Source organism: Anser cygnoides, chromosome 11 (assembly GCF_040182565.1).
Source record: "Anser cygnoides isolate HZ-2024a breed goose chromosome 11, Taihu_goose_T2T_genome, whole genome shotgun sequence".
In the NCBI taxonomy this organism is placed as follows: domain Eukaryota; kingdom Metazoa; phylum Chordata; class Aves; order Anseriformes; family Anatidae; genus Anser; species Anser cygnoides.
This window is the reverse complement of record NC_089883.1, coordinates 303,654-328,973: the sequence shown is the minus strand read 5'-3', so window position 1 is coordinate 328,973 and position 25,320 is coordinate 303,654. Positions and strand designations below refer to the sequence as shown.

General features: G+C 61.6%; 5 protein-coding genes across 6 annotated transcripts; 2 read left to right on the top strand and 3 right to left on the bottom strand.

Moving 5' to 3' along the window:
- The first annotated feature begins 272 nt into the window (after positions 1-272).
- Positions 273-4,060, top strand: LOC125179809 (ras and EF-hand domain-containing protein-like). The gene is made up of 12 exons (XM_067003561.1): positions 273-1,013; positions 1,088-1,203; positions 1,564-1,632; positions 1,737-1,818; positions 2,017-2,090; positions 2,160-2,310; positions 2,425-2,505; positions 2,611-2,749; positions 2,814-2,895; positions 3,021-3,135; positions 3,393-3,655; positions 3,737-4,060. The coding sequence occupies exons 1-12, from the start codon at positions 273-275 to the stop codon at positions 3,834-3,836; spliced, it is 2,013 nt and encodes a 670-aa protein (XP_066859662.1). The 3' UTR covers positions 3,837-4,060.
- A 325-nt stretch (positions 4,061-4,385) lies between these two features.
- Positions 4,386-5,192, bottom strand: SERF2 (small EDRK-rich factor 2). Its single transcript, XM_067003568.1, has 3 exons — positions 5,054-5,192; positions 4,708-4,816; positions 4,386-4,612 (listed from the first exon to the last, which is right to left on the bottom strand). Exons 1-3 carry the CDS (start codon positions 5,058-5,060, stop codon positions 4,549-4,551), a joined length of 180 nt encoding a protein of 59 aa, XP_066859669.1. The 5' UTR covers positions 5,061-5,192; the 3' UTR covers positions 4,386-4,548.
- A 108-nt stretch (positions 5,193-5,300) lies between these two features.
- Positions 5,301-6,981, bottom strand: LOC125179803 (peptidyl-prolyl cis-trans isomerase FKBP8). Its single transcript, XM_067003566.1, has 7 exons — positions 6,843-6,981; positions 6,585-6,751; positions 6,147-6,513; positions 5,898-6,070; positions 5,743-5,820; positions 5,564-5,661; positions 5,301-5,476 (listed from the first exon to the last, which is right to left on the bottom strand). Exons 1-7 carry the CDS (start codon positions 6,979-6,981, stop codon positions 5,452-5,454), a joined length of 1,047 nt encoding a protein of 348 aa, XP_066859667.1. The 3' UTR covers positions 5,301-5,451.
- Positions 6,982-6,991: 10 nt separating this feature from the next.
- ELL3 (elongation factor for RNA polymerase II 3) lies at positions 6,992-13,002 on the top strand. 2 transcript variants are annotated; one of them, XM_048046326.2, is made up of 12 exons: positions 6,992-7,607; positions 7,682-7,723; positions 8,017-8,135; positions 8,639-8,799; positions 9,213-9,454; positions 9,530-9,654; positions 9,871-9,970; positions 10,346-10,586; positions 10,888-10,942; positions 11,291-11,462; positions 11,535-11,579; positions 11,709-13,002. In XM_048046326.2, exons 1-12 carry the CDS (start codon positions 7,473-7,475, stop codon positions 11,814-11,816), a joined length of 1,545 nt encoding a protein of 514 aa, XP_047902283.2. In that variant the 5' UTR covers positions 6,992-7,472; the 3' UTR covers positions 11,817-13,002. The 2 variants fall into 2 exon arrangements, with proteins under 2 accessions (XP_047902283.2, XP_047902282.2); XM_048046325.2 differs by having other exon boundaries at positions 9,868-9,970.
- Positions 13,003-13,510: 508 nt separating this feature from the next.
- On the bottom strand, positions 13,511-22,592 carry PDIA3 (protein disulfide isomerase family A member 3). The gene is made up of 13 exons (XM_067003563.1): positions 22,359-22,592; positions 22,127-22,205; positions 21,019-21,136; positions 20,213-20,320; positions 19,214-19,343; positions 18,607-18,723; positions 18,018-18,143; positions 17,267-17,449; positions 16,604-16,712; positions 15,610-15,738; positions 14,832-14,911; positions 14,219-14,276; positions 13,511-13,918 (listed from the first exon to the last, which is right to left on the bottom strand). The coding sequence occupies exons 1-13, from the start codon at positions 22,517-22,519 to the stop codon at positions 13,799-13,801; spliced, it is 1,518 nt and encodes a 505-aa protein (XP_066859664.1). The 5' UTR covers positions 22,520-22,592; the 3' UTR covers positions 13,511-13,798.
- Between the last annotated feature and the right edge of the window lie 2,728 nt (positions 22,593-25,320).

The window sequence follows — 25,320 nt, the reverse complement described above, 5'->3', positions numbered from 1 at the left end:
TGCATTGAGCTGCAGCCATCGAGGGGCCGGCCTGAGACCACCTGGGTGGCGGGTGCTCAGCCTCGGCTACAGCTGCGGCCCCTCCAGCTAGGGAGGCAGCTCCTGCCCATGCACACTTCTGGCATCGCTCCTGCCCTGGCCTGGGGCCTGCCAGGAGAGCAGCACTCTGCGCTGGCCACCTCCACTTCAGCTCGCCTGCCTGGCCGTGTGGTTATTGTAAATAGCTCCTTGAATACATTTTTTTTTTTAATGTAAAGCTCTGAGTTAAGCCTATGCCATCTGCCCCACATGCACACAGCAGCCATGGGTCTGGGCACGGCAGGTGCCAGCAACACCCCAGCAGCCCCCAGCCCTGCGGGGGCATGGAGCAAGGGGCAGGGGCCTGGCCTGAAGGGGAGCAGCCAGGGAGCGCCCTCGGTCCTGCCCCAGCTCACAGCCAGCACCAGGCCCTGCGCCCAGCCCTGGCACCAGGGCTGCTCCCATCCCCACCTCCACCTGATCCCCGCGCCCACTCCCCCCCAGCTGCCCCTCTCCCACCACCGCAGTCACACCACGCTCCCATTCTGCTCGCCGCGGCCGAGCCCAGCCCCGCCAAGAACGGACGGACGGACGGACGGACGGCCGCTGCCCCCGGCACCCGCCCGCGCCCGGAGCGAGCCCGGAGGGGCCGGCGGCCGGAGGGCGCGGTACGAGCGCGGCCGCAGGAATGCGGGCCGGCCCCGGGCCCCCGCCCCGCCCGCAGAGCAAACACGGCGGGGGCGGCCCCGGCGGGGCCCCGCTGCCGCCCGACGGGGGCCCCGCGCGGCGGCTCGCGCCCGACCGGGACCGTCGCGGGTCCGCCGGCGCCCCGCGCCCACCGGCCCCAGGAGCGGAGCGGGGAGGGCCCCGTCCCGCCCGGAGCGGGGCTGCCCGGGGGCTGCCGCCCGTGCCCCCCCCCCCCCCCGGCCATGCAGGGGCACGGGCGGGGCGCGGGCGTCGCGCGGCTGCAGCAGCGGCTCGGGGCCGCCACGCAGGTACGGGCGCGGGGCGGGGGACGGCTGCGGCCCCGGGCTGCGCCGCCGGTGCCAGCGGGACTCTGCCCGCCCAGGAGAACACCCGGCTGCGGCGCACCCTGCGGCAGGCCGAGGCCGGCGTCTCCCAGCTGCAGGCAGAGCTGGAGCGGCTGCGGAGGGACTTCGGGCAGCGGGCGCAGCGGCGCACGAGGTGGCACGCGGGGCGCGGGGGGCGAGGTGGGACCCCAGACCCTGCCCCACGGCTGCCCCACACAGCCCTGGCTGTAGCCAGGACGGCCCCGGTGCAGCCCCGGGCTCGTGCTGGGCCCGGGGCCAGGCTCCCGTCGGGAAGCGCTGCCCACCCAGCTGTGCTGCGAGCACCGGCAGCCGTCGGGAAGCCCGTGCAGAGCAGCTGGCACGTCCCCACCGGCCTGCTGTTGGCCGCCCCTGTGACACCGGGTGTCCCGGGGCCGTCCCAGCACCTCTGCCAACCCTGTGGGGCCGGGGCTGGAAAGCTGTGGGCAGCCCCAACCTTCGGAGGCCCTGCCATGAGGATGCTGTGTCCCTGCAGAGAGCAGCAGGCCCTGCGGGAGCTGGTGGAGGAGAACCTGGCCTTCACGAGCTACGTCAGGATGCTGCAGTATGTAGGAGCCTGGCAGGGAAGCGGTGGCAGGGGACAGCTGCGGGGACCAGCTCCTGTCCCAGTCCCTGCCAGCCTGGGGCTCAGGCTGCTCCTCCGGGCAGGGCGACGAACAGGAGCCTGTGCGAGAGCAACAGCAGCCTGCGCTCGGCCCTGCTGCTGGGCTCCTGCCTGGGCCCTGGAGCGGTGAGTGCTGCGCAGCGCAGCAGGGAGGGCAGGGACGTGGGCGCTGCTGGGGTTCCCCGCTCGCCCTGCCCGTGCCCCAGCCCAGGTGGGTCCAGCACGGGGGCTGCAGCCGGCACCCAGGGACCAGCCGCAGCCCCGGGTGCTGGGAGTGGTGGACAGCCCCCCAGGAGCCCCTCCGCACTGATGCCTCCCCTACAGCCACCGCCCCCCCTCCAGCCCCGCAGCCCCCTCGCTGACCCCTCACCCTGCCTCCCCGAGGATGCCCACAGCAGGTGAGCAGCGGGTGCAGAGGAGCAGGGACAGCTGTGGCCGCCCCTCCCTGAGCGCTGCCCTGCGCACAGGTACAGGGGGGGCAGCTCTCCACGCCCCCAGCTCCCTGCCACAGGCCCCCGGCAGAACTCAGCCTCCAGCACGGACACAGCCTCGCTCAGCGACGCCGGCAGCTGGAGCTCGGAGGACGCGCGTCCCACCAGCCCCTGCTGGGACACCCAGGTGAGGCCCTGCCCGGTGCCCCAGCTGGGGAGGGGGATGCCGCTCTGCCTACCCATGGCCCCCAGCCCACCCCACGGGCTCAGAAGCCCTGTTGTGATATTTGCCACCCTGCAGGACCCTGCGCCCCCGGCAGAAGGCTGCTGCCAACCTGCGCAGCACTGCTGCAAGAGGAAGCTCCCTGCCTTCCCACCGGAGGTAACCAGCAACGCCCCATCCGGTGCTCGCAGCCCAGCTGGGGAGTGGAGCGGGGGCACCCCCGCTGCGCCGTTCTCCCAATGCCCTCCTCCCCCCTTTCCCCAGGGATCCAGGGCAGCAGAGGAGCCTGCTCCCCCCTGCCCCATGTACCGGCTGGTGCTGGCAGGTGACAGCGGCACAGGCAAGTCCAGCTTCCTGATGCGCCTGTGCATGAACGAGTTCAGAGACGTCTCTGCCACACTAGGTACCAGGGCTGAGGTGGAGGGGCAGGGGCACAGGGAGCCAGGCCTGACTGCTCCTCCTGGCAGGGGTGGACTTCCAGATAAAGCAGCTGCTGGTGGATGGGGAGCAAACTACACTGCAGATCTGGGACACAGCAGGGCAGGAGAGGTGAGCAGAGCCAGCCAGAACCTTGCCCGCCTCCGGCATCCAGCCGGCAGGGCTGGCAGGTCCCCACAGCTGGCCCCGGGCTGGGCGGGGGTCTTGGCCCCCCTGCAGTGACAGCCCTGCTGCAGGTACCGGAGCATCGCCCAGTCCTACTTCCGCAAGGCCCACGGCGTGCTGCTCCTCTACGACATCAGCTCCCAGAGCAGCTTCCTCAGCATCCGCCAGTGGATTGAGGACATCAAGGTAGAGGGGAGGATCCGACAGCCCCTGTGGAGCAGGGCAGCAGCCCTGGGGCTTCCCTGGGGAAGGCTGTGCTGAGCCCCAGATGGTGCTGTGGGAGTAGCAGCAAACCTGCTCCAGCTGGGCCGTTTGTGGAGCAGTGTCTGGGACCAGCCAGGCCTTGGGGAGCACCTGGACCAAAAAGGGCAGAGCCCTGCAGCCCCAGAGGTTGCTCGAGCCAGGCTGTGCGCCCCAGAGCCACGAGCTGCTCCTCGCTCCAGCAGGCTGCTGAGACAGCGCTCCCGCTCATGCTGGTGGGGAATAAGACTGACCTGCGCCCCGGCCTGCCGGAGGCAGCAGGGGTCCGCACGGCCCACGGGCAGAAGCTGGCCATGGTGAGCAGCCACAGCTCAGGACAGGGCCTAGGAGGGCCGGGACCTCCCCCCAACTCGCCTGCTCTCCCCCAGGCCCACAACTGCCTGTTCTGCGAGACCAGCGCCAAGGACGGCACCAACGTGGTGGAGGCTGTGCTGCACCTCGCCCGGTGAGCAGCCCTGCGTGCCGGGTGTGCCGCGCAGCGCCCGGGCAGCGGCCCTGGCTGACGGCACCGCGCTTGGCCCCGCAGGGAAGTGAAGAGGACGGCGGGCTCGAGCAGCGGCCACGGCGTCCGCCTGGATGCGAGCATCCCTCCCCCGAGGGCAGCTCCGCGCTGCTGCAGGGCCTAGCGCAGGAGGCGGGCGGGCTGCAGGACACCGCCCGCCCCCGGCCCCGCCCGGCGGCTCCCGGCCCGCCGCGCCGCCCGCTGCCCCCGCAGCTCCCCCGGAGCCGCGCCGCCTCCCTGCGAGCGGCCCCCGGAGCCGCCTGCTCGGCCCCCACTACAGCTCCTTCCACCCCAGCCGCAGTCCTCCGCTGGTTTCATTCCTCCGGGCTTCCAGCGCATCCCCGTCCTTCCGCCGTCCCCCAGGCGTCTCCCCTCGCCTGCCCCGCCCGGGCCCGGCCCCCCCCGCTCGCCCGCAGCCGCGGTCGGGGTCCCCCGAGGCGGCGCCCGCGGAGACCTGGCAGCCTGCGCCCTCCCCTCCCGGCCTCATCTTTGTTTCTCACCGTGAGGCTGCGGCCGCTCCGCGGCGGCGCTGAGCCCCTCCGTCCATCCGCTCAGCGCCGGGCGCGGCCGGGGCCGAGGCCCCACCGGGCAGCCCCGCGGCGCGGCCCCATCCCGCCCTCCGGGCGGCTCCAGCCCCCCCCAGCCCGGGCGCACAGAGGGAGGAGGCAGGGCCTGCACGGCTCCACAAACTACTTTAATAGGAGAGGGGCCCGGGGCCGGCGCAGAGCGCTGCTGCCGGGGCCCCCGGCGGGGCGGCCCGGCCCCGGGGCTGCGCTGGGCATCCTGCCGGCGGGCGGCCCGGCCCCGGGGCTTCAGAGGCCCGGCCCAGCCCCGGGCTACTTGGCGCCCTCCTTCTTCTCGTCGGCCTTCTTCTGCTTCTGCTGCATGATCTCCGAGTCCCTGCGGGAGAGCGCGTCGCCGGGCTGGCACCGGCACCACCGCCGGCACGGGCCGGGGACGGGGCGGGGGTGCCGGCGGGGCCGGCCGACGCTCACCTCTGCTTGCGGGCGGCGGCCGAGAGCCCGTCGTCCCGCCGCTTGCCCTTGCCCGAGTCGCTCTGCTTCTTCAGGTTCTTCTGCCGTGCCAGTTCGCGCTGGTTCCCGCCTGCCACGGCGCGGCCGCCTCAGACCGGCCCCGAGGCCCCCGGCCCAGCCCCGGGGCTCGGCCCCGGCCCCGGCCCCGGCCCGGCCCGGCTCAGCCCAGCCCAGCCCACGCCCCCGGCCCGGCCCGGCCCCGGCCCCAGGGTCCGCACTCCCGGGCGCGGCGCCGCTCCCCCGGCCCAGCCCGGCCCCCTCCCCCCGCAGTGGCGGGTCGCGGCGCCGCCGCCCGGCCCGCACTCACGGGTCATGGCGCCGCTCCCTCCCGCCCTGCGCTCCGCCGCCACGTCCCGCACTGCCCCCCCACGCCCCGCCCCGCACAGCTCTTTAAGGGCGCGCCGCAGCCAATCGCCGCGCCGAGCCTGGCCCCGTCAGGTTCCCATTGGCGCGCCGCGCCGGCTCGGCCCCGCCTGATTGGCCGCGGGCTACGACCGCCGTTCTGCCGGCGGGGGCGAAAAGGCCGGGAGCTGCGGCGCAGGCGCGAGGGCTGCAGAGCTGCGCCCACCGCCCGGGAGGGCGGGGCCTGGCAGAGCCCCGCCCCCTCGTGGAGCTTGGGGGGGGCGCAGGCCGGGCCCAGTCCCCACTCCGGTCCGCCGCCGCCGCCGCTCCTCCGCCGTCCCGCGGGGCGGGGCCCGGGGCCGCTCAGGCCGCTCCCTCCTGCGGGGCCCTGCGGGCAGAGCCGGCGGTGAGCGCGGCCCGGCGGCGGGGGATGGCCGCGCTGTGCGCCGGGCCGGGCACGGCCCCGCCAACGCACCCGGGGCTCCGCGGGCGGTCGCGGGGCTCCTCGGGGGCGGCGCGGGCCGCGGGCCGGGCGCGGCGCTTCACCAGGCGGGCGAGCTCGGCGTGGACGGCCTGCGGCGGGAGGCGGCCGGGCTGCAGCGGGGCGGCGCGGGGGCGGCCCCGCCGCGCCCCCCACCCCCCCGGCGCCCGCACCTTGCTGGCCGGGTCCAGCTCCAGCGCTCTGCGCAGGACGAGCGCGGCCTCCTCGTCGCGGCCCTGCTCCGCCAGCAGCTGCGGGACGGGAGAGGCGGGGCTGGCGGCGGGCGCTGGCGGCCGGGCTCGGCGGCGCGGGGCGGCGCGGGGCGCACCTGGCCCCGCCGGAGCAGCGCCTTGCCGTTGTCCGGGCTGATGCGCAGCGCCGCCTCGCAGGCCGCCAGCGCCTCCCCGCCGCGCTGCAGTCGCCGCGCCGCCGCGGCGCAGTTGTTGAGGCACTTGACGCGCTGCTCCCGCAGCTCCTCTTCCTCCTGCGGCCCGGCCGGGGCTGCAGGGGGCACGGCGGTCAGCGGTTCCGCCCCGCCCCGCATCGCCCCGCCCCGGCCCACCCCGGCCCGGCTCACCGGCGCCGTCGAGGGCCCGCAGCGCCAGCCGGTAGGAGCGCAGCGCCGCCGCGAAGTCGCCCCGCGCGAAGTGGACGTTTCCCCGCTCCCGCTTCTGCGCGCCCAGGCGGAGGCGGGCGGCGGGCGGCAGCCGCCGCGGGTCGGGGCCGTCGCGCACCTCCAGCAGCGTCACCTCGAAGAGCAGCGGCGCCTCGGGCGGCACGTCGGGCTCCCTGCGGGCAGAGCGCCGGCTGCCCCCTGCGCCGCCCGGCCGCGCCGCCCCCCGGCCCCGGCCCCACCTGCCCGCGCGGCCGTAGCCGTAGGGGAAGGCTGCGAGGAAGAAGGAGACCTCTCCGGGCTGCATGGTGGGGACGCCCAACTCCAGCGCCTGCGGACACGGGGCACGGGCTGGGATCGTCGGGCGCCGGCCCCGAGCCCCGCACCCCCGCCGGAGCAGACCTGCACGACGTCGCCCTGGCCCGGCACGAAGCTGAGCCGCGGGTCCCGCTCCACCAGGCCGCCGTCCTCCAGGGCCCCCAGCACCTTCACAGACACCTCCTGGCCCGGCCGCGGCGGCGGGCCGCCCTGCCCGTCCCGCACCACGCGCTTCCGCAGCAGCCGGTCCTCTGCGGGAGGCGGCCCGTGAGAGCCGCCCCCCGGGCACCGCCGCCCCGGCCCGGGGCTCCCGGCCCCGGCTCCCCGCGCCCGGGCACTCACCCGTCAGGTCGCTCCAGCCCTCGGCGGCGAAGAGCGGCGTGAAACCGGCGGGGCCCAGCGCCGCGAGTCCGTCCAGCCGCCGGTAGAAGAGCTGCTCCTCCTCGCGGCCCGACGGCTCCGCGATGGTGGTGTGGGGCATGCTGAACCGGACCCTCCTGCCCCGGCCCGGCCCCCGCGGCCGCTCGCCGGCCCCCGCCTCCCGCTCCGGGGAGCCGCCGCCTGCCGAGGGTCCCTGCATGCCCGCCCCCGGCCCCGCTCCCCCCCCGCAGCTGTGACCCGGCCTCGGCCCGGGCGGGCCCTCGCTCCCCGGGGCTCGGCGGCGGGCTCCCGCAGCCCCCAGCCCGCTCCGGGCGCGCCGCCTCCGGCCCCGCCGCCCCGCGACTGCCCCGGGCAGCCCGGAGCCGGGGGCGCCCACGAGCGCATCCCGCCGCGCCGTTACCTAATGCCCGGAAGCCGCTAAGGGGATTAGCGGTGACGGCAGGGCTTTGCGAGCCGCCGGCAAAAATAGCCGGCTCAGGTCGAGCTCTGCCGCGGGGAGTCCCGCCGGGACCGGCCCGGGATCGGCTGCCCCGCCCCGGAGCCGCCCCGCCCCGCCGCGGTGCCGCCCGGCGCGGTCCCGCACTCCGGGCCATGCCGCGGGCGCGGACGGAGCTGCGCGGGCGGCTCCGGTACCGGGGCTGCGCGCGGGGCCCACGGCTCAGCCTCGTGCACGTGCGGCTCTCGGAGGCGGCGGCGCGGGCGCTGCGCGGCTGCCAGCAGCGGCAGGTGGGACCGGGGCGGGCCGGGGGGCGCGGGGGAACGGCGCTGTGCTGGGCTCACGGCGTGCCGCGATGTTGCAGGGGGCGCCGGGGCCCGCGATCGCCTTCCAGGGGAGCCAGGGGGTGAGTGGGGCTGGGGACGGCGGCTGGGGAGGACTCGGGGGGACCGGGGCGCCCGGGGTAGCCGGGGGTGAGTGGATCGGGGCACCGGGGAAAGAGGGCGGACGGGGCGGGACGCGGCACCCGGGCCGTCGGGGGCCGGGGGAGGCTCGGGGCGCCCCGGGACGGTCTCCGCGGGACGGTGCCGGTGGCGCCGGTGGGAGCCGGGGCGGCGCCGCGGGGTGGAGCCGCCGCGCCCCGCGGGATGGAGAGGCTCGGGGGGGGGCGCGGCCCTGACAGCCGGTCCCCGCCGGCAGTGCCTGACGGTGCCGGGAGGCCCCGGGACCTCTCCGCGGCTCTTCGCCTTCTTCCTCTCCCGCTGCAGCCGGGACGAGCCGCAGGCCAGCTTCGAGTGTGTGCGGCTGGCAGTGCCCCGGTGAGCCCCCCGCCGCCAAGCCAAGGGTCCGGTGGGCTGCGGGGTTGCTCACTCGTACACCCCCCCCACAGCCAGCCTTCTCCCACTCTCCTGGTCACCTCTGCACTCGACCTGTGCCAGCAGCACGGCGTCAGCCCTAGCCCTGGCACTGCTGACGGTGCTGCGGACGCCCATGGGTGCGAGCACTGCCCATGAGCAGTACCTCCCATCACTGTTCAGACCCCAGTCATGTCCTATCCTGCTCACGGTCCCCAGTGGCAGCCCAGGACTTTTGGGGTCTGAAAATCCCCAACAGCCTCTCATTGTTCGCAGCATCCTCAGCCCACAGTCCCTGCAGGGGCATTCAGTATGCTGGGGCAGCAGCAGCCTTGGAAACAGGGCCTCTTTGGGGACAGGCTACCTCCTCTCTTGGGGTGCCTGCCTTGCAAGGTCTTCTCTGGGCTTTGCACGGGATAGGGCACATGGGCTGGGCTTAGCTGGCAGGAGATGTTGTCTTCTCTCAGACTAGGTCAGAGCTGGCTGGACAGCGTGGGCAGCATCCAGGAGAAAATCACAGTCTGTGCCTCAGAGGGCACCTACCCACCGCTGCGGGAGCGTGTGTCCCAATCTAAAGAGCCCTGGAGCAGAGCAGTCGCTGAGCCAGATGTGGCTGTGCCTGGCTATGGTGAGCAGGGTGCTGCAGGGGGTGCTGAGCCTCTGCTGCCTCTCAGGCTGAGGCCACACTGAGGACCCACACCCGCATGCTGGCAAACCACCAGGGTGTGATGGCTGCAGGGCCCCTGCTGTCCCCCCAGGAGAGGGATGCTGCCTCCCCTGGGACCTGCTGGCTCTGGGATGTGGCAGCTGCTTGCCATGGCCAGGGGCAACAGCTCTGCAAGTCTGGGGGTGCTGGGCCACACCAGGTAGCAGGAGCCAGCAGTGGCACTGCGAGTGCGGTACTGGATTCCTGTCCTGTCACCCACAGTGGAGTGGGCACCACTGGCTGAGGGCACAGGGGCTGCACTGGGTGTGATGGGAGAGGAGACCTGGTGTGATTCTGCCAGGTGCTGACACTGCTCTCTCCGGGTGTGTCTGCAGGCAAAGGTGTCACGGCTCCCGAGAAGGCAGGCACGGTCTGCGTGCTGCAGCAGAGCTCCCTCTGTCACATCCACGAGGGCAAGAACCATGGGCCAACAGCAGCCAGCCCCAGGGCTGCTGCTCAAAGCCTGGTTCAGCTCCTGGCCCTGCGGCCCCACCGCAAGCATGAGCTCCTGCAGCGGCTGGTGGGGACGCAGGCAGGCAGGCCCGACTGGGCAGGGCTGCTGGCTGCACTGGAGGAGGTGAGAGGCACTGGGGCAGCTCAGCTCTGGGATGTGAGCACTGCGGGACACACACCTGCTGCTCTCCCTGTGCAGGTGGCAGACCTGGATCCCACAGAGTGCTGCTACCGCCTGAAGGAGTCGCTGGTGGGGTGGGTGCAGGAGGACTGGCCAGGGTACACGGCCCAGGAACGTCGGCAGGTTGCCCTGCTGCAGCGCAGGTAGAGCCGGGGGACCGGGGTGAGGTGTGAGGAGCAGGGGGCTGCAGGTGCACGTTTGCTGCTGGGGTCTTGCTTTGAGCACGCTGCACGTGATGCCAGGTGCTCAGCACCCTCCAGGCACAGCTGGATCCACCCTTCTGCTGCCTGGGCACCTGGCATCCGAATGCACTTCCCCAGCCTCGGTCTCTGGTGACCCTCCTTCTTGTGCTCCAGCAGTCAGCCCCACGGCCCTGCAGCCCGGTCCTTCCTGGTGCCTCTGCAGCAACCGCTGGAGTGCGGCTCCCCTCCGGGTGCTGGTGGAAACCGTCTGGGGGTGGTAAGTGCTTGTGGACGCCGGCAGCAGAAAGCTCCCGGGTTCACAGGGGGAGAGGGCCTGGCTGGGTGTCTGCTTCCCGAAGGCATCCAGCTGCTTCCTCACTGTGTCCCCTTCCCATGGAGCCCAGCCACCCCAGGGCTCTGGGTTCTGCTCCTGCCTTGTGTCCCAGCCACCCCTGTGTCCTCTGTAGCAGCAGGGGCTGGCCCTGCTGCAACTCCTGGCTCACAGACACAGCAAAATGGCTGGGGTGTGCCGGGGCTGTGACATGAAGCAAGGGATGTCGCAGCCCTGGGCTGAAGCTGGCAGAAGCATGCAGCACCAACTGCTGGAGCAGGGGTCTGGGACAGGCACGAGGCAGAGCGAGTTTTCTTTCAGAAGCGCCTGGCACTGCTGGATTTCTCCAACCCAAGAGTCAGCAAGAGGCACCGGAGCTGCCTGCGGACATTTGGCACGAGGCAGCCAGGAGCACGGGGCCAGCAGCAGGCTGGGCCTCTGCCCCCGAGTAGCGACACCAGGGAGCTGCAGGGTGCAGAACGGGGGGAGAGCAGAGAAGAGGAGGACAATGACCAGGAGGAGGGCGCCCCATGCCCCAAGCAGCGCTGCTCTGCACCCAGAGGTGGGGGGGGCATGGCCAGGGCCTGGCCAGCTTGTGTTGCAGAACTAGACCCTAGGGTACCTTGGGAGGGAGGTGGGTGGCCCAAAGGAGGACTTCTGGTAAGCAGAGAGGTTTGGCTCCAGAGCCAAGGCAAACACAGGGATGGTGCATGCCTGGATGTGCTGCCCAGCCTCATGGCCCCCATGCCCAGCGGAGCCATGCAGCTGCCAGTTTGGTTTAGGACAGAGTGCTGGACAGGTTCTGGCTGAGTGGGAGGAGAAGGCTCTGGGAGGGCTTTAATCCTCACTTGTCTCCTTGTCAGACACCAGGTCCCAGCCCAGCAGTTCCTCCTTAGCAGAGATCCCGGATTACTTGCGGTAAGAGAGTTTGGCGCTAGCTACCACATCATATCATCACCCTGAGTTTGCCACTACCTACCACACACCATCATCCTGATGATTTGGGCAATTTGGCCCAGCCCCACAGCATTGGACAGGCTGAGACCAAACTGCCTGTCCAGCCTCCAGTGGCAGCAGCAGCAAAGGTTGCAAGCCAGGTCCCGGGCACAGCAGTGTGACAGCCCTGTGTGCTCACTGCCGCTCATGCTGAGGGCATTGGCAAGACAACATCGCATGGCCAGGCCCCTGCCCTGCCACCAGCAAGGGCTCTACTGCAGCGCTCTTGAAGACACAGGGAAAAGAAGCCTTTTCTCCTTGTTGTGGCAGAAAATACCATACCATCCGCTCAGCAGAGCAATGCAGATCTTACGAGGCAGCATTCAGTGCAGACTACGCTGAGTACCGCTATCTGCACGCTCGCATTGGTAGTGTGAGCCAGAAATTCATTCATCTGGGAGCTAGAATGAAGACATTGAAGCAAGGAACAGAGGAGCGCAAGGCAAGCAGTAGACCTGGGCCATGGGTGACACAGCTGTGCTGTTTCTGCTCATCTCCTGCTTTTGGCTTTCAGGCACTTGAAGCTAAGATTTTGTATGAATACAGCCACTTCAAGAAGGTAAGGCTGCATGCCCAACAGGTACTGGGGTCCCTCCAGGAGCTGATCTTTGTGTGTGGTTTTCTTTTTTTTGTTGTTGCTCTTTTTTTTTGTTGTTGTTCTTTTTTTTTTTTTTTGTTTTCCTTTCAGAGTTATCCTAGTTACCAGCAGGAGAAGAACCGCTGTGAATACCTGCACCAGAAGCTCTCCCACATCAAAAATCTGATTCTACAGTTTGAAGGAAGAGGAAGCTCCTAAGCACACCACTGCTGGGATTCTTTTTTTTTTTTTTTTTTTTTTTTTGCTTCTCAGGACCTGTTCTTCCTGGAACAGGGGAAGAGTTGGAAGAATTAGGTCCCCAAAAAGTGCATTAGACTGAGGGTGATGTTGAAGAATGTCCCACAGCCCAGGGGTAGTTGCTACCTGGGGTAGCTGCCAGGCTACTGTAGAAACAAGCTGCCCGCCGTGCTGCATTGCCAGTTGTGAAGTGTTTGTCTACTCTGCAACAAAGCACCTGGACACAAGCAGTAACACTCACCAAGAGCAGGCTCTCAGCCACACTCTTAGAAGAATGTCACCTGTGCTCAGTACCTGGCTACCACGGGTTCTGAAGTCAGACTAGACCAGATGACAAGGATTGGAAAAGCTGCTTCTTACCCAGAGCAGGACAGCACTTTGCCCATTAGGGAACCAGCACTCCAGTGTGGTTTTACAGAAGATAAATAGGGCCTGTTATAATCCCATTTCTTGCATTAGTGTCTGGATCTGCAGCCAGCTTCAGGGATCCTACCAGCTTCAGGTGCAAGGGGGTCAGATTTTGCTCTAGGACACTACCAAAATGGGGCCTTGATACCTGTGCTTGGACACAGACCACTTGGCAGCCAGCAGCAGACTAGAGAAGGTAAATGTGGTTTAGTATACTGATGGAGTAGAAATTCGTGTATTTTAGAATTGATACTGCATAGCTGCTGTAGCCAGAAAACTACGTGCTAAGTGTTGTACGATCTACTGTACCTGGAAGATTTCAGCAACAATAAAAAACTGGTACACTGCCTTTTGGAAGTGTGGGGGATGAAACCACAAAGACAGCACTAGTTCTTACCATGGCAACTGCTGCACCAGAGTAGTACCTCGTAAGTCTGCTGTTCCTTGTTCCAATTCACACACATCCTGAGAAACTCATATCCAGGGCAACGGCCTATCTTTGTTCACCCACCACAGCACTCCTGACCTTTCCAATCAGCACATTCTGGGACAGGGAAAGTTAGGACTGCTTGTACCAAGACGGTCAGTCACAGCCCACACCATCTGACTGGAGAATAGGATTGCATTCCTCTCCTGGAGAAAGGCATTGCTACAGTCTGCTTTCTACCAAAAAAAACAGATCTTACAATTAAGTGGTCTTAATTAACTGTCCTAACCACACACAAAGTACAAACAGATCTTCAACAAGCCTACTGGCTGTGAAAAACACCATCACTGGCTTTACCTGTGTTTGGGTAGAATATGGTGTTACTAATGCTCCTCCCCTACACTCAATTGATTTTGCAAAATTTAAAAGCTTACTTAAAGCTGCTGCTGGTATGCTGCTGATCAAACCTGATGACATACTGCTCTGTAAGTCTGCATGTCTAGATCCAGCAGTCACATTAAGTACTATGTACCTCTAAAGTCATCAAAGCAGCATTACTGCCCTACCAGGCAACATGCAGACAGCAAAAGCATTTATGAACAGGGTCCCTGAACCCTAAATCTGCACAGCTGCAGCACGACCCATTGGGGCAGTTGCTGCTACTATACTCTGGGAGGACTCAGATATGGACAAAGAGATAAACAGTCTAAAGGCTGAGCCTAAAGGCTCTGAAGTAAACTAGACTCACAGTAGGAAGGTGCTGACTAGAGAGCAGCAGCAGCCTGATGCTGTGTTTGAGATCTCCATATGACAGAGACACTTTGGTTTAAGGGGGTCATTTTATTGTTTCACTTCTCCAAATGTACAAAAAAAATTAGAAAATAACCCTACTCCCACCCCCTCCCAAACCACAAAACAAACCAGTCTGGGGAGCCCCACAACAGTGCAGCTAAGAGACGGCAGGAAATTAAACAGAATTAGATACAGCAGCTGGGGCCCCTCAGCCCACATGGTCACTGGCTCTTCACAACCCAGAACTGGCCCCAGTCTGCCCAGTGCTTCCCCAATTCACACAGAGCTCATCCTGACAAGATGGTGAGTGGGTACTTTACAAATCCTCCTTTGCTTTCTTCTTGGATTTCTTGGTTTTATCTTCCTCCTGCAGCACAGGAGTGCTGGTTGCCTCCCGCTTCAAGTAGCTGATGAAGTCACTCACTTCTCTGCCACCCTGCAGGAAGCACAAGACAGTAAGGCAGAGCCTGATCTCCCTGCGGACTTCCCTTTGCTGGGTGTGTGTGTGGGGGTGGTGCTCAGGTGCCAGGCAGGAGACCAAAGCAACCGTAAGCAGAGCTCTCCCCCGTGAGTCTGCAGTGTGCAGCAGAACATTCCCAGCAGGTACCACCAAGCGTGTTCCCAGGGTAACAGGACAGAGTGCCAGGCACAACTCCAGAGAGACTCCACATTATTTGGACACTTGGATTCTACTTTATCTTTTTTTACGAAGCCCCAGGAGAAGCAAAACACTCACCTCATACTTCTTTGGACTCTGCTTCTTGCCAGCTGGAGCAAAATAAATGGTGGGAAAGCTGGGGAAATAGAATAGATGCCTCAGTTCAGGATGTGCTATTTTCTTCAGGCTTTGTCCTTCCAGACTATCAGGCCAACACTAACTGTGGGAACTCGCGCCCTGCATTGCTCTGGTTTAGCATGGCAACAGCTTCACCAGCTCTTATGCCAGAAGGTATGACCTCCAAAAGCCTGGTCCTGTCTGCACAGCTGGCTGAGCACAACTATGGCCAGTTTTGCAAGCTAAACAGTTTTCATAAAAGCAACTGCAGTGTTGTTCTTACGCTGCTGAGACCAGAATCATAGCAGATTCCAAAGCAAAGCAAGGGGTTCAGTGAGACAGGCCTTTAAGCATGGCCAGGACACCAGAATCCCAGAGGAGAGTGACAGACGTGTGTAGTTTTTATCCCACATGACTTCTTCACACTAAGCAAATGCCTAACAGTTGTATGCCAGTTGCCCCTGAGCTCACATCCACCCCAGGAGACACTTTCAGCTCTTCTGTAGGGACTGCTGGTCAGACAGAAGCCTGAACTGGTCCACTGATGCAGTGCTATAATGGCAATAACACCTACCCTCTGACTTCATATGGAGAAGGCACATCGTTGGCTGTAGCATCCATTTTGGCAATGACAATATTGGGGTCTTTACTGAGCTGTTAGTAGAAAGAGCATATTAATAACCAATCGTAGTAGTTAACACCAGGAACTAGGCAATCAGCAAGGACAGTGATGTCAGGACAGTACCCACTGTACACAAAAAGATCAGCAAATTTCTGTGCAGTTTTCTTCTGCCTCAATAGGGACACAAAGAAGAAAGTCCCTCCTCATTCAGTTGTATGCAGCATACAGCTCCCAAAAGTACCTGCTGAATTTGTCTGGTATAACTTCTGGGGAATGCTGACCCCGGAGAAACCACCTACCTTCAATCTTTTAGATGTAGGAAAGGTGCCTGACAATCAAATAGGAAAACACTGGTCGGATCTGAGAAAATAGCTGTATTTACTCCACTACTGAAAATATACAGGGCAGTGTTATCCTTCACCAGACAAGAGACTGTAATCATTCAGAGGGAAAGGACCTAAAAGAGGAACTTCGCCAATTGAGGACAGTCACTGAATCAGGGAATATTTACTTGCCAGAGCAAAAAGAGCAAGCTAAACCTAACAGCATGGTTGCTACCATGCTCCAGACCCTGCTAATACACTTCTGCATTCACAGGCAATGCCAAGCAAAGTCCTCAAGAAGGCATAATTATGCCCTGTTATGATAAAGGCTAGACAGACAGAACCTGCAGTATTGTTTAGCGCTGCAAAGTTCTAGTTTACACTTGCAACAGAATCCTAAGACCTACCTTCTCCCCCAGCTCTTTGTATTTGGGCTCCAGATTCTTGCAATGGCCACACCAAGGTGCATAAAACTCTATCAGGACGTCTTTGTCTTCTGCATTAACAATTTCATCAAAGTTCTCAGCAACCACCACCTGACAGAGTTTGATCAGACAAGTTAGTTTTTTTCTAAGTCAGCAGTGAGGTAACATGACATACTCCATATACTATGCCCCAGGAAGCCTGGCTCTCCCACAGCAGGATTCACATCACACCTACACAGCGAGCATCAAAATGACCAAACACACATCCCTTCACCAAGCTGTAACATCTTTAACTTGCAGGCAAAAGACTAAGATACTGGCACCACCTGTAGGTGAGGTTTGGACCTGGTAACATTGCAGAAGGATGGTAAAATCCTTTATTTTTAATTCCACTAGTTCCAGGCTGAAAAATGAGCTTAGCCAGACTGGCCACGGCATCCCCATGCACACACAAAACAGTGCCCTTCATTCCCTCGTAACACCCACATCATAAAGCCAAACCATGGGAATACTTTCTTTCAGGGCAGAATTTAGTGGGATGAATGTACAGTAGGAATTATACCATCGCCCTAAGGTGATGAGATGAGCATTAACTTTTTAAGGAACAGTGCAGTTGTGACCAGCTCGAAAGCCATGCCATGGGAGAGCACAAGTCAAGACAGCAGGCCTCTGCAGAATCCCCGTAAATTGTGATGATCTCACACTTTGAGGACAAATCACTAGTGTGCTCAAGCAGCAGTTACTGTGCTGACAGAACAGTATGGAATCAAAACTGCAAGCTGCATTTCCCCCTTGCCTCAGAAAACTGCAACATAAAAAGGAGTGAATTCTTTTTCCATCTATCACAGGATAGGCTTCTCAAGATGCCACAACACAGCATTCACAGTATGGGATACTGGCATATGACTAGAAGCTGCCACTGAAGTGCTCTCCAGCCACTAGTAGGAGCTGATGCTAGCCTTGATACAGCACTCACCTTCACAGGACCATCATTGCTTTCAGGGACAGGCTCCGATTTCAGATACTTTTTTAAATTTCCATCAAAGTAATCTTGCAGGAATCTCTCCAGAGCCTTTCCATCACGGCTGAAAGCAAAGTGACATTTTACAGCCACCATGACACATACAGGATGAGAGACAAAAACTTTCAAGGCTGAAATAAGCTCCTTCCACCCACATAACAGATGCTACTTGCATCTGCGAGAGCACCAGTCTGGGGCCAACTTAGAAGACCCAAGAACAAGCACAACAGAAACCACTAGAGTTTTGACAGGAGGCTGGTTGCATACCCCATTCAAGGTTTTAGGCCTTCCAACACCCTTAAGTTTCTTCTTTTCTCAATAAAAAAAGGTATAACCATTCCCACCCGTACCCTTTAATACATCTTAATTCCTAACCACACATTAAATAACTTGAATTTAATTCTGTACCTTTGTATAAAAACAGGGGGGCTGGGAAGCTCTCTGGAGGGTAGGAAAGCACACCTGACAACTAAGGTATTTTGACCCAGCAGTCATTTCTTCCACCAGGAAGATCCAGTTTTCCTGTTTCCTCCAAGCTAATGAAGTATGATCTGGTCACAGACCCCCAGACAAAAGTCTATCAACAGAAAGGCAACATTGCTAAGTTCAAAAACTTACGAGAATTCTTCCTGCATGACATATTTATCTCCTTTAGCTGTTCTGATGGCAACAACAGGAGCCTCACCCACGCTGCTGTCTAGACCAAATTCTGACAGCTCATGGCCAAAGGTTTTCCGGCTAGCAACAGCAAATGACAGTTTGTGGCCAGCATCCAAGAACTTCTTTGCAATCATCATAACTCTGAGGAAAAAAAAAAAAGACAAAACAGAAAACAAAGATGATTCCCTGGAACATTATTTTCTACATGACATAACACCTTTCAAGTTGAGGCACACACTGGACAGGGAATTCAGTGGTGTGAAGTGATACATTCAGCACAGGTAAGTCCTACAGAAGTGGCGTTGAGAAGCAGAGTAAGCAAGCAAGCTTGTGTTTATTCTGAATGAAGCCTGTGCAAACGTTAGGTTCATTCATCTTTTAACCATCAGCTTGATCACTAAGGTCTAAGGCAGTGGTGAATAAGAAGGACAGAATACCATATAACCTTACCAAGGAAATTTCAGTTTAAGGTCAAGGGACTAGAGATCCAAAAGCAAATATGGTGGGGTTCCAAATGATAAATGCCTTTGGTTCTGCAGACAGCAGCCAGCCTGGTAGTTTTGATTAGAAACCCACCTGGAATTTTTCTGAGAGAGAATAATTCCCATACAAACAGTTTTAAGAAACTCTGTAAATGGAACTCTGGAACAGCACTAACACAGGGACCAAATAAGAGAAGCAGATGAACACCACCCCGGCCACTGCGTACCTGTTACGCCAGTAGTTGGAGCCCTTTGCATTCTTCTCATAATCCACATCATAGTATGCCACCAGCAAGTCCTTCCCCTGGATCAAGTCTTTGTTGTCTTCAGTCATGTGTGGACAGATGCCAAAGCTATCAATGAAAGAGAGGTTAGCAGCTTTGATTTCACTGTCCAAAACCTTGTCTTGATACAGTACACTCCTGTTTCACACCCAAGAATGTTCAGTAAGCAGTAAGACCCAAGTAAGAAACACTTCGCCCATTCATGTACCAAGTCAAATCTCCATCTCTAGCCACAACGTCAGTTAACATATTTGACCTAATTAAAGCCAAATTTGGCATACTTCTCAGGAAGTTTACCATTTCTTAAATACAACTATAGTTGCTAGATTATGGAGTAGATGCCAACAACCATGCCAGGATTTCCAGAAAGAAGGGAGATATCCCAAAGGACACAGTGCCTGAAAGACAGCTCTTACGGAAACTAAACAGGAAGCAACAGCAACGCCAGGTAGAGAAAAAATGAGTTCTGACAGGTCTGAATCCACTTCCAGATAGATGCGTCTATCATGTTCTCCAGTAAGGAAACACTCACATGTTCTCCTGGATAAATTTCTTGATTTTTCCACTGGTGATTTTGTCTTCTGTGTACTTGACAGTGCTGTCCTCAAACTTGTTCGTGAGCCGTGAAGGACGGAACAAGACTATACCCCTGAGGGGAAGCAGATATCATGAATTAGTTCAAAGTGTCCCTAAGCTTCCAAAGGGCAGCAGCTAGAGGAAGCAAAAACCTGATCTCCAGTGACTACCCCCATTCGATGTTCATAGATGCAGCAAGACTGGCTAGTTTCTCGGTGTCACTATTGCATTATATCTATCTGTCAGGCTGTTTTCTGTTATTCAGACAGGACATGGCCTTCTACAGTGAGAAACTAAAAAGAACATAGCAAGCAAGGGGGAGGCAAAACACCTCTGCTGAGACATTTCCCACCTGGAGGCAAACACTAACTCTCCCCATCCTGCAACTCTCAATTCCAGATATTTAAACTACATACGTATACACACACACACACACAACTGGCATTTGGAAAAGCAACAATACCTTAAACTATGTTCAGAAGCTTAATCCAGTTAAGAACTGGAATCCATGAATTTGTTCCAGATGTCTCAATAACAAGAAATCTTTACATTAAAGAACTTACTCTCCATCTTCCTCATACTTCTGCACCAACTGCTCCTCACTGGTGTGTGCAAAACGGTAGTTATCTCTTAAGTTGTTGGCAGCTTTCATGAATTCAGAATAAGCATCACCAGATGCATCTCCAAAGAAGCCTGCAGCAAAAAGACAGATGGTGACCCCAAACCAACTCAGCAACAGTTACTGTGCAGCTCTCATCATTTATCTTTACAATGCATTGAAAGATGTCTTCTGAATCAAGCCCTCCAATGCATGTCCAGGCCCGTCTTTGACAGCTTCTCTCCCATTTTTAGTGAAACATTCCCTCCCTTCCATCAGCAGGAAGTTACTCAAGAATTAGTCATTCATCTAAAAGAAAGATGTCCTCTGAGCATGAAGATTTCCATTTGCAACCACACGAGACACTGCTAGTGGTAACAACAGCCAATGGTACTAAGTTCAGGACTGCTGATCAATACTCATTCCGTTCCACTTGTATGATGACACCTGATCTAGACAAAGCAAAACTGCTATTGCCACTTGTAAACCATGATCAGCTCATGCAATGCTGACAAATACCACCCTAGTGTACCTTCTACAAAACAAAAGCTACCTCTTGTCAGTCAGCCAAAAGAGCAACAAGCTTAAAAAAAACAAACACTACAGTGCCAAGAAGACTGAAAGACAGTCAAAGAATCAAAAGAAAAAAAGTTGGAACGAATCCCCAGAGGTCACCAAGTTCAATCTCTTGCTCAAAGCAGAACCAGCTTCAAGGACAGGTCAGATTGCTCAGAGCTTTGTCCAACTCAGTTTTGAAAAATTTCCAAGACTGAAAGCTTCAAAACCTCTCTGGGCACACGTTCCAGTGCTTTTTCACTCTTGCCATGAAAAACTTTTTTGCTCACATCCAGCTGCTACTTCCCTTGCTACAGTCTGATAGCACCTCTCATCCTTTCACTGTATATTCCCAGATTTTCCAGGGCCAAATGTCCACTCATTTCAGTGCTGCACTGATTCTACTCACCCACTACAGAAGCATCTTTATCACCGATGAATTTCTCAAAATCAGCCACAGAACTGAGAGCCACTGAAGCAGGTCCTGCCTGTTTCTTGAGATGACTGACAATTCCATCTTAAAAGAAAAATGAAATGATTGAAGGGATGAATACAAAGTTCTAAAAGACATTTTTCAAGCTTCCTTAAAACAAAAGCTGTTTCTCCAGAATCCACACACCTGGTGCCACGTGATAAATACGATATGAATTGGAAGACTGTCATCAGCACTTTCTCTTAAGTATTTCCATGCCATCACATTGAAAACTAGTCTAAGAAAGGCAGAGCTTTTCAGAGCATTGCCCTTACAAAAAGGATCTTTTTCAATGCTCTCATACCAAGAGCTGCATGGTATGCCTATTAGGTGTAACAGAAAGCTGTACTGGTACAAATAATGCATTCCAAGAAAGCTCATCAAGACAGACACAGAACACCCTCTCACTTGTGCAGAACGACTTCAGAGATCAATTACCATGGAACAAGAAGTTATCTGTATGAGGTCTTCCCCTCAAGCACGTTCTGCATACCACCCATCAAGGGTGCTATGGCTGAGAGACAATTTAGAAACCTTCACCTTTAGAAGAGCTTTAAGGGATCCTAAGCATCCAGGACTTTCACAGCACAAAGAGTTCTGGGAGGGGCAACGTGTACGTGTAGGTGGGATTCTTCTTTGTACCTCTCAATACATTTAACGTCCCCGATACAAGCCTATTCAGTGTGGGCCTGCCTTCCAGCACTGTTTCAGCAAGCGAGATGCTGAGACTAACAAGCTCTTACCCGCTGTCCTGGGCCCATCATAGGTTCCTGCCTCTTCTCCGTCTCGAAAAATCTTCAAGGTGGGATATCCACTGACTCCATACTTGTTACAGGTGTTTGAATTTGCTGTACAGTCAACCTAAAGGAATAGAAATATTGCTGCTCAGCGACCTAGCAACCCGTATACCCAAAGAAAAGCAGCTTTGCCATTACCCACACCGTCACACATAAATTGGAAGTTTGATGGCTGGAAAGCTCTCACATGCTTTTAACCAAGGCTGGATTCCTTCCACACAAAATGCAAGGATCTGAGAAGCATCTATTTGACTCACATGTAGAAGATTAGAACCCAGGCCTAGCACCCAACCAAGTGGTCCAATGGGGACTCATCACACAGATTACCACTGAGAAATCAATAACAGGGAAGGATGTAATGGGTGTAACAGCACAGATGTAATAAAAGACCCAGAAAAATATTTGAGGAAATACTGGAAAGATTAAATAGTTGTAGGTTTGACACGACTATATGCAAAAAAAAATCTGAGAAAGAGTAGATTATTGCAATCAATGACAGGCTCAACAAGAATTGACCATTCTTAGCACGTTACCAACCCTAACGGTTCCTGCCATGCCTGAAGCAAACAGGAGCCCATAGCACTTCCCACAAAGGAACAGGAAGACCCTCATTTAACAAAACTACGCAAGTTTTCTGGCAGAAAACTCTTGAAGAACGTCCCTTACTTTGTAAGTCACGGGACAACACCGTGACTACATCGCACGCTAATTCTTGGACTAGGACCACGCAGCTCACAGGAGGTTTCTTCCTCCCAGCCTGGGAGGGCCCTCCCCTCCCTCGGGCAGCGGCACACACCCTTTTCACACTCTGCAGGCCAACCGAACGGGCCGCAGCCCCCACAGGCTTCAGCTTCCCGACCGCTCCCTGGTGCTCGAGCCCACAAAGCGGAGCAGCCTGGCAGGGCTCCCAAGGGCCACGGAAGGCCAGGCGCGCGCACGGGCAGAGGCTACCGGAGGGCTGCGACACCGACGCCTTTATTTGACCGAAGTCTGTCCGGGAGCCTCCCGCAGGTCAGCGCCCCCCCGGCTCGAGCCGCCGCGGCCGAGCCCCCACCTTGACGAGCGGCACGATGCCCTTCAGCCGGGTCGCCGCCGACTCGTACTCCGGCGCCAGCCGCTTGCAGTGCCCGCACCTGGGGAGACGGAGGGGTTAGGCCCGCCGGGAAGCCCCAGCCCGCCCCAGCCCGCCCCGCCCCCGCCCCGGGCCCTCCTGCCCGCGCCAGGCGCCCCCCGGGCCCGGCCCGGCCCGGCCCGGCCCGGCCCCGCCGCCCCCCGCCGCCCCTCACCAGGGCGCGAAGAACTCCACGAGCACCAGCCCCGGGCGCTCGGCCAGGCCGCTCTCGAAATCGGCGTCGCTGAGCTCCACCACGTCGGAGGCGCGGCCGGGCCGGGCGGTGAGGGCGAGCAGCAGCAGCAGCGCGGCGGGCGGCGGCCGGGGCGCGGACATGGCGGCGGCGGCCGGGGCTGCGCTCCCTGCTCGGCGGCGGCGGCGGGGGAACAAGCGCCGGGGGCCGCGGGCCGGAAGTCCCGCCTCGCCAGCCGGATCTGCCGTGTGGCAGCTCCCGGTTGGGCGCCGTGCCGCGCGTCACGCGAGCCGCGGCCAATGGGCTACGGCGCGGGGCGGTTGGGGAGCCGCGGCGGCCCCGCCCCGGCCGCGGGGTCTCGGCGCCGGCAGGGCCCCAGCGGGGGCGGGGCCGGGGCCGCTCGCCCCGGTGCGGCCGCGCAGGGGAGCGGCCCCTGGGGTCGGGGCCCGCCGGGGCCGTGGCGTTGCTCCGGGGCCTCCCCGCCGCTGGAGCCTAGCGCGGCGCCCGCCCCGTCCCGCAGCGCCGGGCCCCGCCGCCACGCCCGGCTCTGAGCCGCCGCGAGCGCTTCGACCCTGCCGGGCCCCCGGTCGGGGACGCGGCCGTGCCCCGGCAGGGGTGGCGCTCGCGAGGGACTTCGCTCCTTTAACGGCCGTGGCCGCGGGAAGCGCTGCGGCGCGTTGAGGCCCCGGTGTTGTCGCCCAGTAGCCCCTGCCTGCGCCACCGAGGGCGGTGCTCCCGCCCGCCGCGCCGGGCAGGTGGCGGTGCCCCGCCGCAGGCTCCCGGCACGCCCACGGCAGGCGCGGTGCGAGGCGCCGGCAGCTCCGCTCCCGCCGGCGCCCATCCACCGCGACCCCCGGCCTCCCGGGGCAGCGCTCCCGGCACCGAGGCGCTCCCAGCCGGCCCCGGCTGCGGGCCTCTCCCAGCCCCGCGGCGCGCAGCGGTGATTCGTGCTGCTCAGCCGCTGGGCGGGAGCGCGGTCCTTGCTGCTGGGCCGCCTGCGGAGGTGCTCGGTGCCCCCGGCAGCCCTGAGCTGCGTGGGGAGCAGGGGGAGCGGGGCGCCGCCTGCCCCGTTACTGCGGGGCCGGCAGGAGGCGCCGCCGCCCTTGTCGCGGGCTCCACGGTACCGCTGGGCGCCGTGCGGCTCAGGGGGCCGGCGCCGAGCCCAGGAGGAGGTCGAGCCCCCTCGCCTCGGCCCCGCCTGCCCTCCCCGGCCCCGAGCGGGCCGGCCCCCGGCATCAATAACGCAGTAACGCAACGGCCCGGGCATTTTCTGCAGCGCGGGGGCGAGCGGGCAGCCCGGCCTCGGGTTACAGGCCCGGAGAGAAGGCTGCCGGAGTCGGCCCTGCGGCGCCAGGCGCTCCCCGACGGCAGGAACGGCGTGAGCGGGCCGGGGCCGGGCGGGCTGCGGCACGGCTCCGTCTCAGGGGGCTCCGGGGCCGCCTCTGTCGGGGGGAGGGCTGGGAGCTGCACGGAGGGCGAGAGTGGCCGGGCTGGAGCCGGGCACCGCGGGCAGCCCTGCGGCAGCCAGGCCTCGCCCGCCGGTCCCTCCTTCGCTCAGCTCGGGGCAGCCCCGACAGTCCCGGTGCAAGGTGAGCCCGGGCCGGTCTCGTCCCGCCCAGGCGCAGGTAGCGGTCGGGTCGCAGGAAGGGATCGAGTGATCTCCAGCGGCTGCTTCTGCCCCCGCTTCGTGTCTCCCGGCTCGTCCGCACGGCGCGGCCGAGCCCCCGCCCCCGCCGGCTCCCGGCGCGGAGGCTGCCGCGGGGCACGGGGATGGCGGCTTCCCGTCCCGGCGTCGCGCTGGGGCTGCTGCTGCTGCGGGCCCCCGGCGCCGGTGGGTGAGCGCAGACCGCGCCGAGACGGGGCCGTGCCCGGGACCCGTCCCGCACCTTCGACCCGTGTCCCGCGTGGGAGCCCATCCCCTGGTGCTGGGCGTGAGGGGCCGGGCTGACCCCACGCGCGGGGCTTTGTGTGCGGGCAGCTCTGGGAACGTGCGTGGTGGCGGGGCGGGGCGGGGGACGGGGCACGAGGCCGGCACGGACACGGTCCCACGCGCAGATCCGCGCGGGGGCCGCGACCTCCGGGCAAGGCTGCAACCCAGCCGGACAGCTCGGCCCTGCCTGCCCTGCAGGAGCTGTCCCGGGACGGAACGGCTCCGTGCCCCGAGACCTCGCGGCCGTCTCGAAGTCCCGGGCCCGGCCGCTATCGCAGCGCGCCGTCCCCGTCGTCCCACGAGCCGGAGCGCGGCAGCACGGGGAGGCGCCGGGCCCCGGGCAGAGCCCGCCGGAGGCCGCGGGGGTCCCGCGGGTGGCGAGCTCCGGGACTGCCGCGGCCCGCTCTCTGCCCAGAGCCGTGTGCGCGTGCATGTGTGCAGGTCTGCGTGTGTGCGAGCACTGTGACGGGCTCAGAGCAGCAGCAGGGATGTGAGCCCTTTCCACGGAGTGCCAGGACTGACACGCTCTGCTCTGAAAGCACTTTCTTTCCTGCAGGCAGGAACAGAGCCGGGCTCCGCTCTGGTTTCACCTTGGTTCTCCTCCTCTGCCTGCCCCAGAGCTTTCTGTGAGCATCCCTCTAATAAAGTGGCGATGGGAACCCAGCTCTGCCTGCAGTGACACAAGAGTTGCTTTTTGCAGCTCATCCTGTCCCAGCAGTTCTTGGCAGCCTGCTTCCTCCCAGCTCCCGTCCCACATGCAGCCCCTCGCAGCCCCCAGACCAGGGCAGCCCCAGAGGCCCCTCAGGCTTGTTCCCTAGGGCAGCAGTGGCACAGGGAAAGCTCAAGGAAGGTGAAGCTCCTTCAAGAAGGTGACGCTTCTTGAGGGAAGCTCAAGACAGGTGCAAGAAACATAGATTTGTCCAGGTGCCTCTCTGCAGGCACAAGGCTGGGTGGGGCGGTCGGCAGGGCTGGGTGTGCTGTGGGGCTCGAGTAAGGAGCAGACTGAGACATAGC